The sequence below is a fragment of the Solenopsis invicta genome, chromosome 1 (genome assembly GCF_016802725.1).
Source record: "Solenopsis invicta isolate M01_SB chromosome 1, UNIL_Sinv_3.0, whole genome shotgun sequence".
Lineage (NCBI taxonomy): Eukaryota > Metazoa > Arthropoda > Insecta > Hymenoptera > Formicidae > Solenopsis > Solenopsis invicta.
This window is the reverse complement of record NC_052664.1, coordinates 11,755,112-11,775,500: the sequence shown is the minus strand read 5'-3', so window position 1 is coordinate 11,775,500 and position 20,389 is coordinate 11,755,112. Positions and strand designations below refer to the sequence as shown.

The 20,389-nt window shown below is 38.6% G+C and overlaps 1 protein-coding gene across 13 annotated transcripts in view; it reads right to left on the bottom strand.

Annotated features, from left to right (window-relative positions):
* The window catches only part of LOC105208036 (signal transducer and activator of transcription A), a 432,612-nt gene that overhangs the window by 24,426 nt on the left and 387,797 nt on the right, over positions 1 to 20,389 (bottom strand). For 10 of the 13 annotated variants that reach the window (XM_039445837.1, XM_039445812.1, XM_011177761.3 and 7 more), the window contains 3 exons: positions 7,600 to 7,776; positions 5,970 to 6,050; positions 2,961 to 3,146 (listed from right to left, as the gene is read on the bottom strand). In XM_039445837.1, coding sequence (XP_039301771.1) covers positions 2,961 to 3,146; positions 5,970 to 6,050; positions 7,600 to 7,665 — 333 coding nt within the window. In that variant the 5' untranslated portion in view covers positions 7,666 to 7,776. The remainder of the gene's footprint in view (positions 1 to 2,960; positions 3,147 to 5,969; positions 6,051 to 7,599; positions 7,777 to 20,389) is intronic. The other 3 variants (XM_039445826.1, XM_011177769.3, XM_011177770.3) reach the window with 1 other exon arrangement.

The window sequence follows — 20,389 nt, the reverse complement described above, 5'->3', positions numbered from 1 at the left end:
GTCGTACGACCATCTCGCCGGGCACGAGTGGATTAAATTCGCCTTCTACGACAAGTAGTTCATTATTCGCGAGTTGGATTCGCCAAGAAGCACCCCGCAAATGAACCGTCGTGAGTTTTCGCGCCGATATTGCGCCGCAATCTCGATTTCGTGCATTCCCCCGCCTCGCGGAGAGAGCTGCCCCGTGAAAACTGACTCGCGGAACTTGTTAATTTCGCGAGTGCCGCCGGGCGAAATGAGAGAAAAGAGGCGATGACGGCTCCGGGGAAATCTGCGAACTCGCGCATTAGAATGCTCCAGATGCAATGTTTCCGGATGCGAAGTTTCACGTGGCGATCTTGTTATTGTTTCTGAAATGTTTCTCGCGCGCTCTCTCTCTCTCTTTCTCTCTCCGTTTGGAGGTCCGCGGTATCAAAGGCCGAGACGATCGTATCTCGGAGCGCGCTTTGTGAAGATCGCCCTCTAATTCCGGAAAGCCTCGTCCGTTTTTCCCGAAGCACTTACAGAAGTACGATATTAATGTTACTCTACGCCAACCTACAATTATTCCTAAATATCTTTGTAACACGTATATCTAGAGGAAATAATTATTTCAAGTAACGAGCGTAACTGATAGAAGTGACAGAATTTTAGTGCAACCGTTAGAAGCAACCTCGCGAATTGCAAGGCAGATCGTTCTTGCAACGCTGCGATTCGAGACGTAAAGTAAGGCGAGCGAATGACACGTTCGTTTGCATAGGACGACAACGACGTTTTGAAGACTCGAAAAACTCAACGATAACGCGGCAAAAATAGCTTTGATGATCATTCATCCTATCTTTCGGCTTTCACGCGATAAGTATATCAAAAGTGCCGAGAAGGTCGTCGTATGTTATCATTAATATAATGACAAATCGATTCGATTTATCGTATAATTAATAATGATCGATATACATATATAAAAAATATATAGAAATAAAATTCTATAAACAAGTGCTAAACATTTCACAAATTTTTCTTTATAAAATTTGACATTAATAACTAGATAAATGCAACATAGTAAATAAGTATAACTATTTTTATTTCTCTAAAAATCTAACAAATGCAATAATTACGAGATTGTAACTTGAACTGGTTTTTTTTTATATAAGCAAAGGTATTAGATCAAAAATATAAAATCAAAAATTTTGCAATATAAAAATACGTATAGTCATCGCGACAATTTGTCAATATTACAAAACAACAGTGCATCCGTAGAAATTCGTTATATTCCTACGCGTGGTTCCTTAAATTGAATTTTCTTAACCACATCATACAGATATATTACTCGTTTAAATCACACCGTTTCATCTCCTGCCACCGTGCAGTATAAATGATACAACTCACATAAATCGAGGTAAAACTTGTAAAAAATTCACAGAAGGGAAATATTAATTTTGCACATTTGCAAATCCGTCTACTTCTATCAATCAGCCATATATTATGATCTATAAGTTAATCGTATTATTCATCACGTTTCATCGTTGCCATTATAGTTACCTGACTTAGGAATTTACTCTCGATACTTTTAGACCTTTGTGTCGCTCGCGATCCGTAGGAATCTATTGTATTTCTACGTGCGATATCTTAAATTAGATTTGCTTTGTCGCCACATCTTACTAGATGCCGATATATTACTGCCCGTTTCACTGCATCGTTTCATCTCCTGCCACCGTTCCGCTAAAAATATATGCACAAAATCTTTGCCGTTCTCGCAATTCGATTCCTCTTCCCTCGCTGTTCGACGCTTTTAACATCGAGCTTGCTCCGTTTTGTTTTTTTTTATTTTTTTTTTATTTTTTTATTTTTTCATAGAACTCACCGTACAATTTCTATATTTACCTATTGCAAATTACTCATCAAAATATCAACTACACGGGATTAATCGCCATCACTGTTACGACTGATTTTGGATCGTAAGTCACGGAGCCGTCATTGAAATCGTATCTTTCGCTAATCACCGACTACAGTTGCGCTAATCTCGAGGCTACCGCTTCTCTATCGCTACAAGATACACATTTCATCTCGCGATCGGACACGTGACATTAATCGAATAAGCGTATAGAAATATATAGCGCTTTGTAATCCTAACTAGACACACTCTCAAAGTTTCTCCCGTTATAGTCGTCGTAGTGCTCGTCACGTGTTTTCAAAACGAATGTCCGATTTCCAGCCCAGGATCCATCGGTACCTATTATCGATCGCTGTGTCGCGCGACGAACGTAAGCCATCCGGCTCGCGTAATCAGATCGCCTTATGGATCCGCACGGCGTAAATTACTGTAATTAGCAACGCGCGTCTGTATACAACCCGCCTGCGAAATCAGGATATTCTCCATGCCCGCTGCAATTTCATCCGTTGTCATCGTTACGCTCTAATCACCATGAGCGTTCCGTTACGCCCCAACTGATTAATCCACCCGACGTGTTACGCACACGTGAGAAAAAAATAGAGGGGGAAGAAAAAACGCAAAGAGAAGAGAGGGGGAGGGGAGGGGGGAAGAGAAAATGAAAGGACGAAAAGAAGTGACGCGTTGGCGCGGCGTCGATCTACCCTCGTCGAACAATCGAACAATCGAACGTCATCGACACTCGGTGCCGAGTCTCGAGTCTAAAAGTCTTATACGTCGAGCCTCTCTAGTAATACGCGTGAACGTAAATGAGATTGTGAATGGGATGATGGTGGGCATGGGGATTGTGCAGAGGGGTGCACAGGGACGTCGTTGTAATGGTGGTGGGGGATGGTGGATGATTGACAGATTGCATCGTGGATACGGGCGACACCTGATTGGGGGGACCGGCCGGCACTTGGTACACGGTACTGGGCGCGGCCATCGGGCACCTTGAGGCCCCGGCTGCGCCGTGTTGGGCCCCATGCTGTTGTTGTTGTTGTTGTTGCTGTTGTTGTTGTTGTTGTTGAATGTAGTTTGGTGGTAGACATACCTCGAGGCGGTCGGTACGTGGCATCTTCTGCGGCATCGCCACTGTCTGCGGCACCACGCCGAGCGGACTGCCGACGCCCGTTGGGTCCGCCGGGCCCATTATCGCCGGCATTATCGGGCTGGGCGCGAAGTACGGGCTGTACGTATTGCCAACCTGCGGCATACCGGTCAGGTACGGATTCGTCGCCTGCGAAAACACACCCGGAAGATATCCAGGTAACACAGATTAGAACACACCTGTCCCCCGCCTTCGCTCCACGCGATTTCGATTGTGCACGTTGCGACGCGCGCGATTTTTCAGACCATTGTAACGCGTGCTTTATACCCAACTATTCGTGTGCGGAGTATTGGTACTAGTGGCGGATGAAAACGGAAAACGTCGTATCTCTTTAGCGAGCTCCTTTGAGATGAAAATTGCTCTCTTGTGCCAAATACAGCCAAATTATTTATAATACTGCACAAAGATAGAAATGCCATTTCGAATGTACATTGTCAGACAGAAAACACATTGTGTTTAACTTAACTCGGGAATTCTCATCAAATTCTTGTGTGAGAAGGTTATGTAATATTATAATGTACAATATTACATAACGTCAGAGAAGATTACGATGCATCTAATCATTAGAAATGTAACAAAAACAAACTCGAGATTTACACTATGTTCATAAATTTACATATATGCTGACGAATAAACATTTGTTACACAATTTCATTAATAATTACGGGAAAGTCATCAATATTGTTTTCAAATAATGTTTCTTAAACAAAAGCTAAAAATAAATATTTTTTTTATAAACATAAACGCAAATTAGGAAGTCTTGTATTAAATGATACAGCAATTTTTATGATATTGATATTTTGTAATACTTAATATTTTTGCAACATAACCCGAAAAGAGCATCTGTGAAGTTGAGCCCAAAAACTGGCACAGTAAGCAGTAATAACAGAATTCAGATACGGCGCCCCGTATCTAGGGGGTGCCATTTTAAGAGGGCTGTGCCAGTATTAGCGTCTTTCATCTACAATCGACTGTACAGTAAATTTTGTTTGCAAATAATTTAGAAATCATATTTATAGAAAAAGATTTCCTTACGAATCAACTCGTTTTAGTAATTAAGCAGTTTAATTTCTTCAAAAAGTTAACGTTTTCTTATTTATGCCACCAATTACCAAATACCCTGTATATGCAATCTACCTTTTCTGAATGTCCGTAAATTCTGTTACAAGGCTGCATTAAAGCTTTGCGAGCAACGCTCTCCGGTGCAACGCTCTCCGGTGTTTATCAACTTTAAGATGCGCAATATGCATCGCGCTTGACTTACGAGCTATCGCCGTACTCGCTTCAATTTTGGATAAGCTACATCGTTAATATCTGGTGTAATAACAACGTGTAATGAAGGAAAATTATATATTAATACATTGCCGAGAAGAAATTGATACAGTAATTTTGAGTTGCTTAATGTTCATCCGCGAAACTCTAGGAATTTAGAACAAATAACGTACACAAAAAAGTTGTATCAAAACTGATGTTGTGTATCAAACAGTGTGTATAATGGCAATTAAATTCAAATCAAGCAAATCATTTTAACACGCTAAAAAGATCTAAAGTCATACATGTTGTCTCAATTTACTCTGAACAATTTAATTAAAATTAAATTTATTTTTCTTTCTTTAAAACAGATTTAATTAAACATCCAGCTTTTTCAATATTAGCTTAAGATAATATAAAATTAAAAAATGTTTGAAAATAAAAAAGATTCACAAACTTAGCTGCAAAATTATTATCCAATTATGATACGTAGCTAAAATTCTATTTCATTTGCCATTTGCGTTTAAATTTCAAAATTATTATTAATATCCAAACTCTATAAACAAATCCAATGAAACAAACTTTTAAAGAAGTAACTTTTTAGAAAAGTTCTGTACTGTGATAATATATACGAGGATTAACTAAAGCGGTGAGCCTGAAAAACGTGCCAAAGACGAGAATCTGCAGAGAAAAGGCGTCTCGTTTACGGATCTCGCAAAGCCTTAATCGTCCTTTTTCTCTTCTCTCGTGCTTTCCCCTTCACTTTTAACGACAAGCGTACGTTCCCACACGAAGCGTTTGGTTTTGCAGCGAGAGCTGGCTCCCAGAAGCGAAGGCAGGTAATTTCAAGCGCATCCGAACGAGCAGAACACTCGTTCCTTCTTCTCAAAAGCCTCTGGTACCCTGGGAGCTTTCGTCGTTGTAAAAAAAAGCTTTCGAAAACATGGCCAGGTAATTGTTGGAAAATATTAGCTAAACAATATTTGTAACGACATCGATGCGTCACCAATTTTTCAAAGCATCAAGAAAAAAATTTTTCATTTTATTAATTACTGATTTGAAATATTGTAAGATCAATAATATTTCTCCAAGATTACCAGACCTTGCATCCTTTTTCTTCGTCTCTTTGACTCTCGTAAGTTTTACTCTTATTATACATAAAAAAAATCCAACAACTTTTATATTTATATTTAAATATTTGCCATTATAAATTGCGTAAACAAAAAAACGTAAAATATAAAATATTTTTCCAAGAGAAAGAAGAAACATTCGTCGTTTTCAGAGCCAAAGAACGCGCAAATTTTATTTAGCCGCAATACCTCATGCTCTTCTCTTCTACAGAAAAACTTTACGAAAACATATACAAACAAATTTTCTTTCTTCAATAAACAAATAAAACATCTTGTAAAACATGCAAATAAGTTATTGACTTACTATGCGGCGCGCTCTCAAAATAAAAGTTTAAGCTTTCGTACGAACGCTTACTAATTACAGGCGCATCGCTCGAATGGCTACAGTGGACGTAAACTTACAAACGTAATTCATTTCTGCATGAAAGAAATGCAAACTGAAAACCAGTGCTACCGTCTTTTTCCATTACAAATTCATAAATGAACAAGTATCTTTTACATCCACTATTAGCCAGCGTGGCATTAAATTAACTAAAAAAATTAGTGGAAGCCAACCAAAACCAGGAGTTACCATAAAGGCGTGGGTAGCGAGAAGTTGCTGCTGGATTTGCTGTTGAAGGTGATGGTGTGGTGCCGGAGGTGCTGGTGCCTCCTGTTCACCAATGACGTAATTGGAGAACACACCAACAATCAACCACAACCACGTGAGCCACAGCGGCAAACATAGGGGACAGACAGGCAGTCATAGTATAGGGCTCGATGTCACGTAGCAACGAATATGAATATATGTCATGAGTGAAAAGAAAGAGAAAATAAGGAGGGCAAACGTTAATAACGAGAGTGTTTTATTTCTTTTTTATAATCCCGTTAATTAAAAACAAAATAGGCGCGCGCGTGAGAGTGCGTGAGAGCGAGCGCCTCAGTCGATTTGGAGGCTCGCCCGCAGGCTCAGGAAAAACGCGGAGAAGTTTCCTCGGCCGACGAGAATTTATTCGGGTCGATCAAAATTACCCGAGTGTCAACGATGCACGCGATGTCGCGTGAAATTTTAACGAGTCGATGAAACTTTTCCGCGACCAAACGCTACTCTATCGCTCGGAAGCTCGGCGTGTTGACATTGTGCTTTTCCCGTAATTAACGAGCCTCCCCCATTGCATGATAAATACGAACAGTACGAGAAATGTTCGCGATAAGAATCCAACATGTCCACACTGAGGACTCTTAACTTGCGTTTCGTGCTCTTCGAAAGTTAGTTGGACTTTAAGAGTTTATTTACAAAAAAAAGTTCTTAAATCAAAATATAGGAGAGAATAAAGTTAAAAGTAACACTGCTAAGTTCTAACATTCATAAAAAAAAAGTTACGAACAAGATGTACAAACAAGATGTAAAAAAAAAAATAGAAGTTATTACGAATTTCTATTCTTTCGCTTTTATCGTTTGTTCGTAAGATTTTTTTACATAAATGTTACAACTTACATCTGTTATTTTTAACTTTAGTCTCCCTTGTATTTAATATCTCGAATCCCAGGTAATTTTAATACAAAAATAATTAAAATAATTAAATTCGCGATTTGAGAGAATAATAATAAAAATAAAAATCACGGAACATTATAATTTGAAAAGAAGCAGTAATACATATAAACTAATAAGATTTAAGAATTTATCGTTCGTATCAAAGTGATTCGATTCTACAAATTGACTGTCTATCGAAATATGTGGATAAGTCAGGTTTTACTCTAGGAAACAAGGACGACACTGACCAAGAACATGCGACGTGCTAAACTTTAATTCTTAAAAAACTTTGTCTCTCGGTGCAATGTCCACAAAAAATGAACGCAAGTAAATATAGACGGCGAAGTGCTGCGTTTACATGTGACTCGAATCTTACCGGAAAAAAAGCTGGTAAAGTGTTTTAGTTTAAAATAATACAGATTGCGTACACAAACGTAGCGTCTACATCAATAGCGGCTAGCTTCAAATTCCATGGTACAACAGTAACGTGAAAAGAAAGCTTCAACACCACGCCGTCGATAATCTACGCAGCGTTGCTTACCAAAAAAAAAAAAAAAAGTAATCTAATGGTAACCCTTGACTAAACACAGACAAAATCCAGATATTACGATCGTGGTAAAAGAAAATGTGTGAATGTGTGGATAGCAAAAGAAGTGGTGCAACGATCGTGTTAATTTGTTGGACGTACCACTGCGGGTACCTGCCCGGGCACGAGAGGCTGACCCGGCGTGAGGCCCTGCTGAATTTGCTGCATCAGCGCGTTTTTCAGCGCTAAGTGATTGCGCCCGTTTATCAAGAGTTGGTCCTTCAGATGCTGTGGGGGATGGAAATACTTGCAAGGTGGCTTCTCTCGGTTACACCGGCCCTGAAACAAAAAATAAAAAGTGTGCTTAAAGTTGCCGTCGTTTATGAAAACATATTACTATCACGGTAAACAAATTGTGTGGTCGTAAACACGTAAAAGATTCTATTCTTTGTTAATGAACAACGCGAAAAGTGGACATGAATTATTATTATTAAATTATATAATGTTCAATTCACGAATTTCTGATAACATTATTCCAACGTCTGGTATCATGGCAATTTTCCAATAATTAAATAAACTGAAACAAGTAATTATTAGTTTTTTATCCCATCGATATTGATTCATAAATTAAATCGTTGAGTAATTTTGAACGTCACATTATTCGCTAAATTTCTTCCTAGTTTGCCTCCATTGAATGATACAAAATTATTCTAGTGTTGCTTCAACAATTAATATTGAAAGCTGGATATCGACTATAAATATATCAATAATGAAATTGGATAAGAGATTGCAAAATATAATCCCTGGTATTCAGTATCGTCGAGGACATAACGATCGATGGGATATCTGATATTTGTATCAATGATATTATAATATAATATCGCAGAGATACTAATTTTGCGCGATGCCATATATAAAATATTTATTCATCACATTCACAATTCATCAGACACTTTATCTTTATACGCATATATGTATTTCTTTTTTATTTTGGACGCGGCGTTGTCTCTGGCGAAGCTGTGCGTAATACAAGCTTTCGTACAATTTAGCTGCAAAAGAAAGCAAATCGCCCAAGTGATTCATGGTATAGCTAATATCTGAAAATCCTATCGTCATTCACCCTTCACGTTTGCTTTTGTCTTTCTCTATTTTTGCCTCGTCCCTCTCATAATTTGGGTGTTGGGACGAACTGTAACGCAGTTTATGAGGTAAGTTGCGGGGTGCAAGGTTGGAATACGGAAGTGGCACGAAAGCGGGAAAGTGGAAGGAGCATCGTCGAGAGTGCCGAGCCGGGGTCTCGGAAAGAGACTCGTAGCGGAGAAACGGAAGCCCGCGGGAAATGAAGGAAGGAAGGGTATAAGCGGGAGAAGGAGAGGTTGCGCCTGGTGTCGCGGTGGTACTAATTAGACCTTAACAATATTAGTTCAGGTAAGACGTCTATATATAGGAGCGGGTGGCGGTAGCCACCGCCAGCCGCCTGTGCTTTCTTACGGAAATCCAGTGGCTTTCGGTAATAGCGGCTTGCAAGCGTAAACTCCGTCAGACACAGAGGGGTTGCGACAGTTGGAGGGCCAGGGGGAAGCGGTGGGTCGTGTTGGTGGTAGCGTCGGGACGAACGCTCAAATATCGCCTAATTAAGCACATTCGAGAGTTTCGAGGAATAATGTGTAGGTACCCGCCACGAGAAAGTTTCGACCCATTGAGAGGAAATGCTCCGCCCTCTTCATCGTCTTCACCATCGTCACCGCTACCTCCGTTCTCCGCGTCGTCGCGCTCTCCGGGAGCCGACCTCTCGTTGACACGGGGCGGTTTAAGCTCGACTAATTGCACGAGACAAGATTCGAGCGTTTGCTCTTGCACAAGCTACATGGCGTGTACAACGCGTGTCGATGTCTGCATCGCAGACTTTGAAGTTAATAACATTTGTTTCGTCTCACGAAAGGTTTTCAACGTGTCTACTTTGCTTTTATTTTTACTGTAATTAACTAGTCGAGAGAGTAATCCTTTAAGGCCCGTTTGCACCAATGTAGATTAAACTTTAATCTCGGTTCAACTTACTTTCTATCTTTTTCTAATTTTTAAAATTAGTAAAAGGTAGAAAAAAAGTTAAATAAAGATTAAAGTTAATCTACATTGGTGCAAATGTACCTAAGCCAGTTAGTTAAAGATCATTTTCCGTATAAACTTGATATTTAAAGATATGCTAAATGTACAAGAAAATTCAAAAAGAGAATATCAAAAGTAATCGAGAGATTACACACATTTAGAAAATAAATCGAAGTATTAAAAAGCAAATGTTACTTGTGACGTTTTCTTCGATATTTATTGATTATAAAAAAAAATTTGATTATGATGACAAAATGTATATTTCTGTGATATATGTCTCATTTTTTTATTAATTGCTTTATTTGCTAGAAATAAAATTTTATTTTAATTAAAGATTTTTAAATAAAGATTTTTTTCAGTGAAATAAATTTATATACCACAAATAAATTTTTAAGAATTTTTTTTGCAGTGCAATGTTTGAAAAAATTAAGCATTTCAGAAAGAATTCAGAGAAAACGTAGTTTCTCAATATATATAAATAAAGTACTAATTATTACTATTTATATCAAAATACAATATATTATATATGTATTATAGTTGTGTATAATTATATATACATATGTAAAATATATATATAATTATAGGCTAATATAAGTAATAATCATTACTTTGTTTAACAAATTAATAATAATTAATAAATATCATAATATATAAATATGGTTTTTAGATGTAGCATATTTAGATGCCAGCTAGTAGGTACAATATTAAAGTTGATTTAAAGGAGCTACCGATAAGAAACAGCATTCTCTAGGGAGCTGAGCAAAGCGCTCCCCTCTAATTTTAATGAAACTTTAATGATATTTAGAGGATCTCCGAAAACGGATAGCATCATAAATTTTCTACATAATGATGTAATATCTTACAAATCTTTTAAAAACCAAATTGTTTCGTACTTATGAAAATTTAATTTTAATTCTAACAAATCTAGATTGTTTTACATAACTCTTCAAAAATTAAAATTAGCAGACATAATAATTGCGATTTCTTATTAATAAATTTCATATTAAAATCATTTCACAATTATCTCGAGAAAGATGTTGTATACATATATTTAACATCGAAATGTAAGTTTCATAAACAATTCGTTAACTTTTGAATATATTTAAATTTTATTATGATATATTAAATTTAGCACATTGATATCTAAACATAATCATATCATTCTTCTACATGTACAATTAAATGTAAATATAAATATATTGTAAAATAAATAATAATAAAAATTGCAATATTTATTAAGCTAAATTATTTTCTCCATTAATAAAAACGCTCAAAATGCATCATATATGACAAACATTTAAACAAATTTATTAATTGTAAAATTAGTAATCCTTGATAAACACTGATACCTTAGATAAAACTGTATAAGTTAAAAAAATAGCAATTTAATATTTCAAACAAATAATGTCATTCACGACATTAGTTATTACTTTCGTTGCTTAAAAACGCGTAAGGGATACTGGAGAAGTCATTCTTTTGGTCGTGAAAATATAAACGAGTACGAACCTGATACACAGTATAAACCTACGATGATAACTTATATTCGATTTCATGTTTATCCGCTTAGTTGAATAGTCTGACGTAAGGCAGCACACAAAGAAGGCTTTCTTTTTCACGTTGCCGATTCAGAGAAGGTATTAACCTTATTACGTTCTAAGACAACACAATAACTTCTGAGTCACGTAGTAACGTAGCAACAAAAGCCTTCTTGTTTTAAGTCTAATCTTACACAATCTTAAACTAACACGATCTAACTGTGTTTCTCCAATGTCATATAATATTACTTTTTCTCAATATTTAAGAAAGAAAAATATTTAAACTTCTAAAATGATCTTCTCGAAGCTATTTTGATGAACCAAACTAATCATTATCAACGTTATACGTCAATTCAATTATTACACGTATTAATGTTAATTAAAATAAATTACACGCAAAAATGTTTAAATTGAAATGATTAAAAGTGTGCACTGAGAAAAAAAATTGTTAATGTTGACTAAATTTTTTTTCAGTTCAAGTATATATGTATTTGACTAAAGATATTTGAATTTCGACATTTATACAATTTAACTTAATTCATTTAAAGCTATATTGAATTATTATATATTCATTTAAACAAACATTCGTACTCGTATCATATAATCTTATTGCAGCTACAAACGCAACTTTTTTTTGTCATATAACGGGAAGGGTATGAAGTTGAGAAAGAAGGTAAAAGAAGTCCGATCAATACAAGGGCAGTAAATAATTTTCGGCCGTTCGTTTTCTTGATAACTCATCGACGCGAAACGAGCAGGTGTGGTAAAGCCAAAAAATGCTTCCAGTCGACTCGTACGAGCGCAACGGGGGAAACTTCTGTGCCTTCATTGTTTCAGTCTTCCGGCATTACAAAAGAAACGCCGTGGATGGAGGCGGACGGAGGCTCGAGACCGACTCAATTACAGTCGCTGAGCGACGCGATAATTGGGATCAAGATTGATTGTCTTCCTTCCTTTCGCGCTGACCTCCCACAAATACAAGCTACTTCGGGACGCGCACACATTTTCTTTTCTCCCGTCTCACACAAATAAACCAGTGCGAAAAACGAGACCTTATTCGCGCTGACGGAATACGGGTTTTAACTAAAAATTTTTTGCTACTTTGCAATCAAAGTTCCTCTTAGCGCAAGGTATAAACCTACATATTTTAGCAATTAAGTGCTCTGCAGCAGAATTACTGGAATTAAATCTAGAAATGTTACGTTACATCGAAGAGAGATTTTATTTCAATGTAAAATAAATCTAAAAATAAATTTAGATGTACGTACTCGTCAAGTTCACTAATTGAGATCTGCTCTATAATCACAAGTCAAACAAAATTCTACTTCGATTACATACAGAAGAAAGGACAGTTTAATGAATTAAAATTTTATCAATAGAACAAACGTAACGTTGTAGTTACATCGGAAATAGTGCAAAACGACATACTCGTTCGAAGTTAGCGTCGTCCATCGGGGCCGACATAAAAAATTTTATTGGCATCAATATCCGACTCAAAATTACGAGGATCACGTATAAGAAGTACGATAGTAAACCGCGCGATAATAATTCGTCGTCGCGTGAGAGCATTCGGATCGTTTTCCCCGTCTAGCTGCGTGGAAAAAAACCTACGCGAAGACATTCGCGAGAACGACTCGACAACGAGGGGCGCAGGAGGGAAAAAGCAGGAGGGTGGTGTGTTAGGCGGGTCTGCGGGATGGTTGCTCACTTCATGGCGGCGGGAGGTCGATGTCGAGCAACCTTTTTCACCTCGATAAAGCCCTGTCGTCGAAGGTGGCCGACGAACACGATCCTTCAGACCCGGGCTAACCCCGTTTTATAACCTCTCACCCATCTACCCCCGTCAACCCCCTGTCGCAGCCCTGCCGCGCGACGGGAGCACGCCGAGAGGGAAAGAACGTGTTCTCGCTGCTGAAATGAGCATCGTAGATAGAATGATAGAGAGAAGCTATGCGGCCCGGAAAGAAGAGAGAAAGAAAACGGGGAGAAAGAAATTGGGTGGATAAGAGGTGCGAAGGGGGCGAGGGTGTATGCCATCCACCCGTTGAGCCGTTGCAAGGACGGGTGAGCGAGATTACTAGGATTTGCGCGTAGATTTGCATATCGATTTTCCCGGTAGAACAGTGTCGTATGGCGGCCGAGGGCCCGTGCACGATTTGCCTTAATTTCGCCGTGGGAGGTATCTGTCACATTAGCCCGGTGGTTGTAGCTTAAGCGGCTGTTTCACGACACGGCGACGTCGTTTCGAATCGCGCGGCTCGAAATTACCGACGGTAATTCTCGAAAGAAACGCGGTTCTAACTTGGTGTTAAGAGGTGAGATTTTTGGGAGAAAGGGAGAAGAGTGTGCTCCGACATGCTGCAGCCTTGACTCTCTTGATACCGAGAGAAATGTGTTTTTACATTGCATTCAATAATTATGACATAATTGTTATTTGATAATTTTATAAAATTGTTTAATGTACGTGTATAAACAGAAGAACGAGTGTGGATTGTTGAATGGCAAGCTGATGAAGATAACAAAACGAGCGGGACGGAAAGATGAAAAAAGATCGACGGAAAGTTTTTTCGTTAATTGGCTTCAGAGATGTGTGATTGCGTATAACGCCGCATATAGCGTGAGCCCTCTCTCTCTCTCTCTGCACGAGAAAGTCTAACCGTTCGCTTATTCCGCAATACCCTTTCACAGCGACCAGTAATCGGATCAACGACGAAGGGACACCAACGACGAAGATATCGGGATAGGAGTCCGGGACGTTCTAACCGTCGGATATTGGTGCGATGATAGGCCAGATTGAGAGGAACTTTGTTATCGGGATTACTTAAGGGAGTAGAAAAACATGGCATTGTTCCCCGATCGAATTTACAGTATCTATACATATACACATTTAGACTTTGAGGATGACCGTTCTTCAAAGATAACCGCGAAAGCCTTTTCCGTCAATTCCTTTACTATATTATCTTTACTATACTTTCTTTATGGATATCACATGAACGTTGAACGCACACATGTACATGTTTATGTAATACGTATGCATGGTATACTAACCGTATTGCTTAAAAACGCAATCGCAATACTGGCAAACTTATAGGATGAGATAAAAAAAAAAGCATCGGCAAGAATAACGCTGAACCATCAAATCAAAGATTTTGCCTGCAACAGGCATAACTCGCAGTAATTAAATATTGAAATCATCGAACGCGTTCAGAGGATAATTAATAAGTTCTTATTGAAAATTGAAGCCGTTTTGTTTCGAAAGATGATTTACACCGAAAAAATTTGTAAACTGTAACACTCAACTTCTTGTAAAAATCAAGAATGTATCTGCCACTAATCTAGTCTTTAAAAGAACTTCTTCTGAAGCCAGGAAAATCTTTTGCGGTGCCTTGCAGAGATTATAAAAATAAAAGGGAAATTCTCGAGCCTCGAGAGTACAATTTTTCCGGTATAATATATAATCTTTGTTTAGTATCTTTCCACGACCTCGCAGCGATATATCAGCGGGCAAAATGTCCGTGCCTGTTTTTAATTCCCGTAAGAATCCGGGATAGCCGGACGGGAACTAGCGCAGCAGTAAGAGAGGGAACCGCCGCGCCGGTGAAAGCCGATTGCGGGTACCGCAAAAAAGCTCGCGCCTCGGGGGGAAACGAGTTTTAGCGGGATTTCGCATTGCGGAAGATAGACAACGGCTGCATACCTATATCGCCTCTCGCGGGAGAGACGAGAGGGATAATGAATCGAGCGAAAGAGTCGATGACGCGGTCAGTTGGCGGAAACCGGAGACCCGGCGAGGTCGAAGTAGACCTTCATACGTGTTCTCTCCCTCCCAGGTTTGTCACGCTCCGATCCGAGGCTTTGCGGTCGCGACTAGCGCCGGCAAGTACTCGTCAATACTCACTCGAGCCGTTCCCTCGCTCGTACTCGACGGAGGACGGCCCGCAGCCGTCCACCATCTCCTCGTCCCGGCTCTCACGGGCGATGTGTTTTAGCTAAGGCGAGCCGGTCGGTTAATTCGAAAAGTGGCGGCTCTCTTTCTCTACCTCTACGCTCCTTCCGCGCGCGTATCCGCCCTCTTTTCACCCCCTCGTGACTGCGACCGTCTTGGAAAACCAGCCGGATGTCGAGAGAAAGCCGGACCAAATGACATTAGGGGTCTCGTTTCATTACGGCGACGGACGTGAAAGCACAGCTGAGTCAGTGGCTATACCCCTGGTGTATAAAAGGAAGTCCGTTCTCCTCCTTTTGTTTTTTACTCCCTTTCCCCAACCGTCTCCCCCCTACTACCCTCCTGTAGATCTTTACGGCGTTACGGAACAATTTTCTTTTTGTTTCGAGCATTTTCATTACCTATATCTTTCTTCATTGTGATCTCGGCGTTTGTGTTGGACGGGAGACAAACGGGAGACTCTGCTCTCTTTCCCGAAGCATTATCGAAATCACACGGTGGAAAGTTTTTTAAAACGCGTAGGGTTCGGAAAGTTGCAAAGAACAACAACTGTCTCATTGTTAGATAACATATTATATAGACTCGGTTAACTTCAATTGTAAGAAAAGGTAGCTGGTCAGTTTTTACTCCAAGTATTACACGTGAATGTTTCAAAAAGATACCAGAATGTATACATATTTCCTAGTTTAATTTCAATATTCGCAGTAATACGACTTTCGCGATTTCTCCCGAAATTAAAAGTAAATACGCCTGAATTTGTGTATGTATAAATATAAGTTTTAAAAAGCGAGCACTGACCAGATGCGAGAGAGTCGCTGGTAACAGTCCGCGCCGTTAAGCTGTACCATAAATATACGAAATAAACTCGTAATAACAGTTAACTCTGATTATTCTTGATTTGGATTATCATTATCCTAAATAAATCCGACAATAGTTTTTAACAAAATTATAACTTTTGAGGCATGAGAGTAAAAATATTACAAGGTCAAATAAATATGGGATAAATATTAGACGAATATATAAACATTAATAAATAAATTTAATAAATATTAAAATAAATTTCTAAGATTCTCTCAAATAAAAATAGAGCAAAAATTTTCATGACGATTCCGTTGCAATAACTATGAATGAAAAGGAAAAAAAATGAAGCGCGAGAGAAACATCTGCAATTACATGAGGTTTGCTCAAAAGAGAGAGAGAGAAAAAAACAGCGTTTAACAAATTAACGTCTCCAGTTGACGTAATGTTTTTGCAGTCGTTTAATTTAACGTTGTCCGAGCGTCTCGCAATATGCGGCGGTATTTCGCAGTCGCGAAGTTCTATTTCCGAGGCGCAGCGCGACAGTTAACGACGTGACATTATTAACGGCACTCGCTCTCAAATGCCAGAACCGCCTCCCGGCTAAATTAGCGGACAACGCACGAGCGAGCGTCTTCTCCGCGGACAAATTTCACCGGGATCGACGTTGACGTTACGCGTTACCATTCGCGTGTTATTCTGGCGGGGCTTTCACACGGTACATATTAATGAGTAAAAGTTAATCCCCGATACCCGAGCGATCCTTTATGTAGATCACGAACTCTATTAGCTAGTGTCTGTAGAATCTCCCGGCGCCGCGTCTATATTAGTTCCCGGTCTCCTTAGAGCGCGCCTCGCAGCCGGGAGTTCTGACGCAATTCTTAGAGGAACTCGTACACGTTGCACATACATATGTCATTGCGTTGGATGGCATTACATGCGGTACATGATAATACGGATGCTCGATCGGCATATGAAGTGCGTATTAGAGAGGATGAAGTTGACACAAGGATGTGCAACTAATCTGCTTCGTGGAGGTATCAGGCGCGACACTTGCATTCTAAATATCCGTGGATTATTATTCTTCGGCTTCAATCGTATAAAGTCACGGAGTAGAGTTAGTTATGGATAGTAGCACCTGACAAACTAATGCATTTATTCTTTACATTGTATCACCTCGAGAATTTATTACCATTATTTATTATATCGAATTTGAATTTAAAAGTATGTCGTTAATATTTTGAGAAGAATGAATTCTCATGCCTTAAAACAATTTTTATTTTGGCAGCGTTTTATCTTTTAACTTAAATATGAGAAATGGGAAATGTCTATGCCGAAAGATATTTCGGACATCTTTTTTTCTTCATTTATAAATTACAAAGCGCCATTGATTGTTCCAATATCAAAATAATGATATTATTTTGACATGGACTAATCCAATTGAAAATAATGAAATTGTGTGACCGTGTAATTCAGCACGCCACATTATATGACAGATGATCGCCGTTTCGACACGTCAATATCGATGCACGATTATAAATACTAATTAAGAGCGCAAGCGAATCTTGATGGACAGCTGTTGCGGCTGCAATTGCATTGGAAACATCATCCAGAACGATCGATAGGAAGTGTCTGTGCATGTGCGTCGCGTAATATCACGCATATACATGTAATTGAAACTCAAACGGAAGCACAGAAATCACACACGGATTCTCGAAACTAAATTCCCTTTGCGCGAGAGACAAAATTCGATCGATGATTTTTTAATGTGCGTAATCGGATTTCCCCATGGTGTGGTACACGCCGATATTTACGATTTATCATCGTGTTACATATCGAGAGAACATAGTTCGAACATTTCCCGAAACGGTTTTTTTTTTTTTTTTTTTTTTTTCATTCTGTTTGTGCACATTGAGCAAGTTCATGCTGTGGCAAATAATGACTGATACAGTCATTCAAAGGGTTTGAAAATATCGATACTATGCGTGCGTACTTCATAAAATACGAAAGTATCTCGAGTTCACATGACAAACTGGCGATAGCAAATTCGTCATGTGTAAATGACATTTAGAAAAAATATAAAAATATCTCAAACAAATATCTAAGCTAACACACACGTAAATAAATCCTAGAAAAATTAAATTTATTAAATTAAATCATTTTGTTCAATAAATTAAATTCACAATAAACCTAAAAAATAAAAATATATTCATATGAAAGAATGGTTTTGCTAAAGTGTGTAAAAATTTAGTTCAATATAGATCTAAAAATAATTATGTTAAACCATTAAAAAATTTATACAGGATGTTTAAGTTAGTTGTGAGAATGTTAAAACTTTTTGCAGCAGTATGTTTGAACATTATACATTATTTTGATAGTCCAACTTAAGATTATTTTCTAATCTGTATCTAGCTAAATTTTTAGATACTACAATAAAATTGTCCTTTTAGATATGTGAATTAAAAACCGTTCTTTCATAGTCGACAATCAACCGATAATCATTAAATGCATTTAATAAGTATCATATTTTTAGCATTACGCACATCGTAACACAACTGCATATACATCTTTCTTCTGGTAAAACTCCAGCTGTAATCGTTCCAAGTGTTCTCATTTGCGCAATAAATTTACTCGCTGGCCACGATGGTACTTCCTTCGCGCAATCCACGAATGTTGTGCCGTGATTGTCGTTAGATCGACAATTTAACAAGACGATTCTCTGAGTATGAGTTATCGTTTAATGAACGCCTCTTCGACTTCGGAGTGTTGAAGTGCTCTAGACTCTAGTGCAGCGTACGGAGCCGGTCTTACCACTCAAGCAGAGGGCTGCTAACCCTCGATTTCCCCACTCCCTCCTCTCGTCCTTTCATCTTCTATCCCGCTCGCTCGCTCTCTCTCTCTCTCTCTCTCTTTCTCGATCTCCACACAACTGGTCTTTTCCTGCTCCTACATGCTCTCTCTCTCTCTCTCTCTCTCTTTCTCGATCTCCACACAACTGGTCTTTTCCTGCTCCTACATGCTCACGCCAACTTCTCCCATTAACCGAGTCAGAGGAATTACGATAATTTGCAGAAGAGGACAAAGAAGGAGAAACTGGTGGCCAGGTAGAGAAAGAAACAGATAAAAGGAGCTCGGAGGAAAAGAGGGTGCTCGGAGGTTCGGGTTTTTAGCCGTTTGATTCGTCAGCACAATTAAACGAATTAATAGGCGCCGCTTTGCTCGTTCAGCTTCTTCTCTCTTTCTCTGTTCCAGCGCTCAATTCGCTATCCATTGATTTTTCAACATCCGTGGTAGCAATCACAGTTTGCAAGACACACTGATTATCGGCAATTCAAATAATTAGTTGTTAATCGAAGAAACCTGATTATGATTTCTAAAAGCAAAAAATCTGACAAAAAAATAATAATCACAATTTGCGTAGAAAATAAAAGATGTATTTAGTTTAGAGTATTATATTAAAATTAAAATTATCAACACTAAAATTGACTTTATACAATAATTGAATAATTAAGTTGGATTATATTAAATAATACAATCCAACCCCGTAAATTCTCTCTTTTCTCATTTTTTCTCTTCACAAAAATTGCGGTGATACAAATTTATTTTCTTCTATTAATTTCATTAATCGCCGTTCATTCATGAAAATACAATTTTAAATTACATCCTTGCAATCTTGAAAAAGATACCGTTTATTTAAAATGGTAATGCCGCAATGCGATTTTGGTCATCGTAAAGAATTTTAACGTGCTTGTCTTGGCAACGACGAGTAACTGGAAGCTGGTCCGTGACAGAATAACAATTTCGCGAATTAGACAGATCAAAGGGAGCAAAGTTCGACGGTGATCCAGGCGGAAAGAAAACCGAGATGAAGAGGCGAAAGAGAGAGGAGCAACGTACGAGCACGAAAGCGGGACCGACTCAAAGGCGAAGAAATTCCCCCCTCCTTCTCCCCCCGAGTTCTAAGTGATAGAAAAAAGGAGACGTTAGAAGGCACGGCGCACTCGCCGTGCTACTCGCAGCACTCGTTTCTATAACGCCTCTTGCGCTCGCACTCCCTCGCTCTTTCGCGCTTTACCCCTGCCGCTCACCCTCTCGGCTCTTCCTTCCGTCATCCATCGTGCTAAGAGTCTTGCTGAACATCAAAGGCTTTGCATGGCTCTCTCCCGCGTGCACGATAAAATAGACACGATGTACCAAAGGCAAACCACTAAGCCTCCCGCTCTCCAAAAGCCCTGATTCAAATCGGGCTCGACGTGACACGATAATTATTGCTCACCCTCAGTCTACTCGAGAGAGTAAATTTGTCCCTGATTTTCGTGCAACAACTGCATGCAGTCACACGGAGCACAGTACTGAAGTTAGCGTTCTACCTCGAATTTCCATATAATAACTAATACCTCTTGAATACAATAGATTATAAAATATCTACAACAACTGTCGCATAAGTAATAAACTATTATTCCATTAATAGTTGCAATTACTAGCTTAATCCTTTCAGTCATAGCGTCTCGTATGAGATACGTTTTTTTATTTTTTTTTTCAATACTAATGGATTTTTTTGTGATTT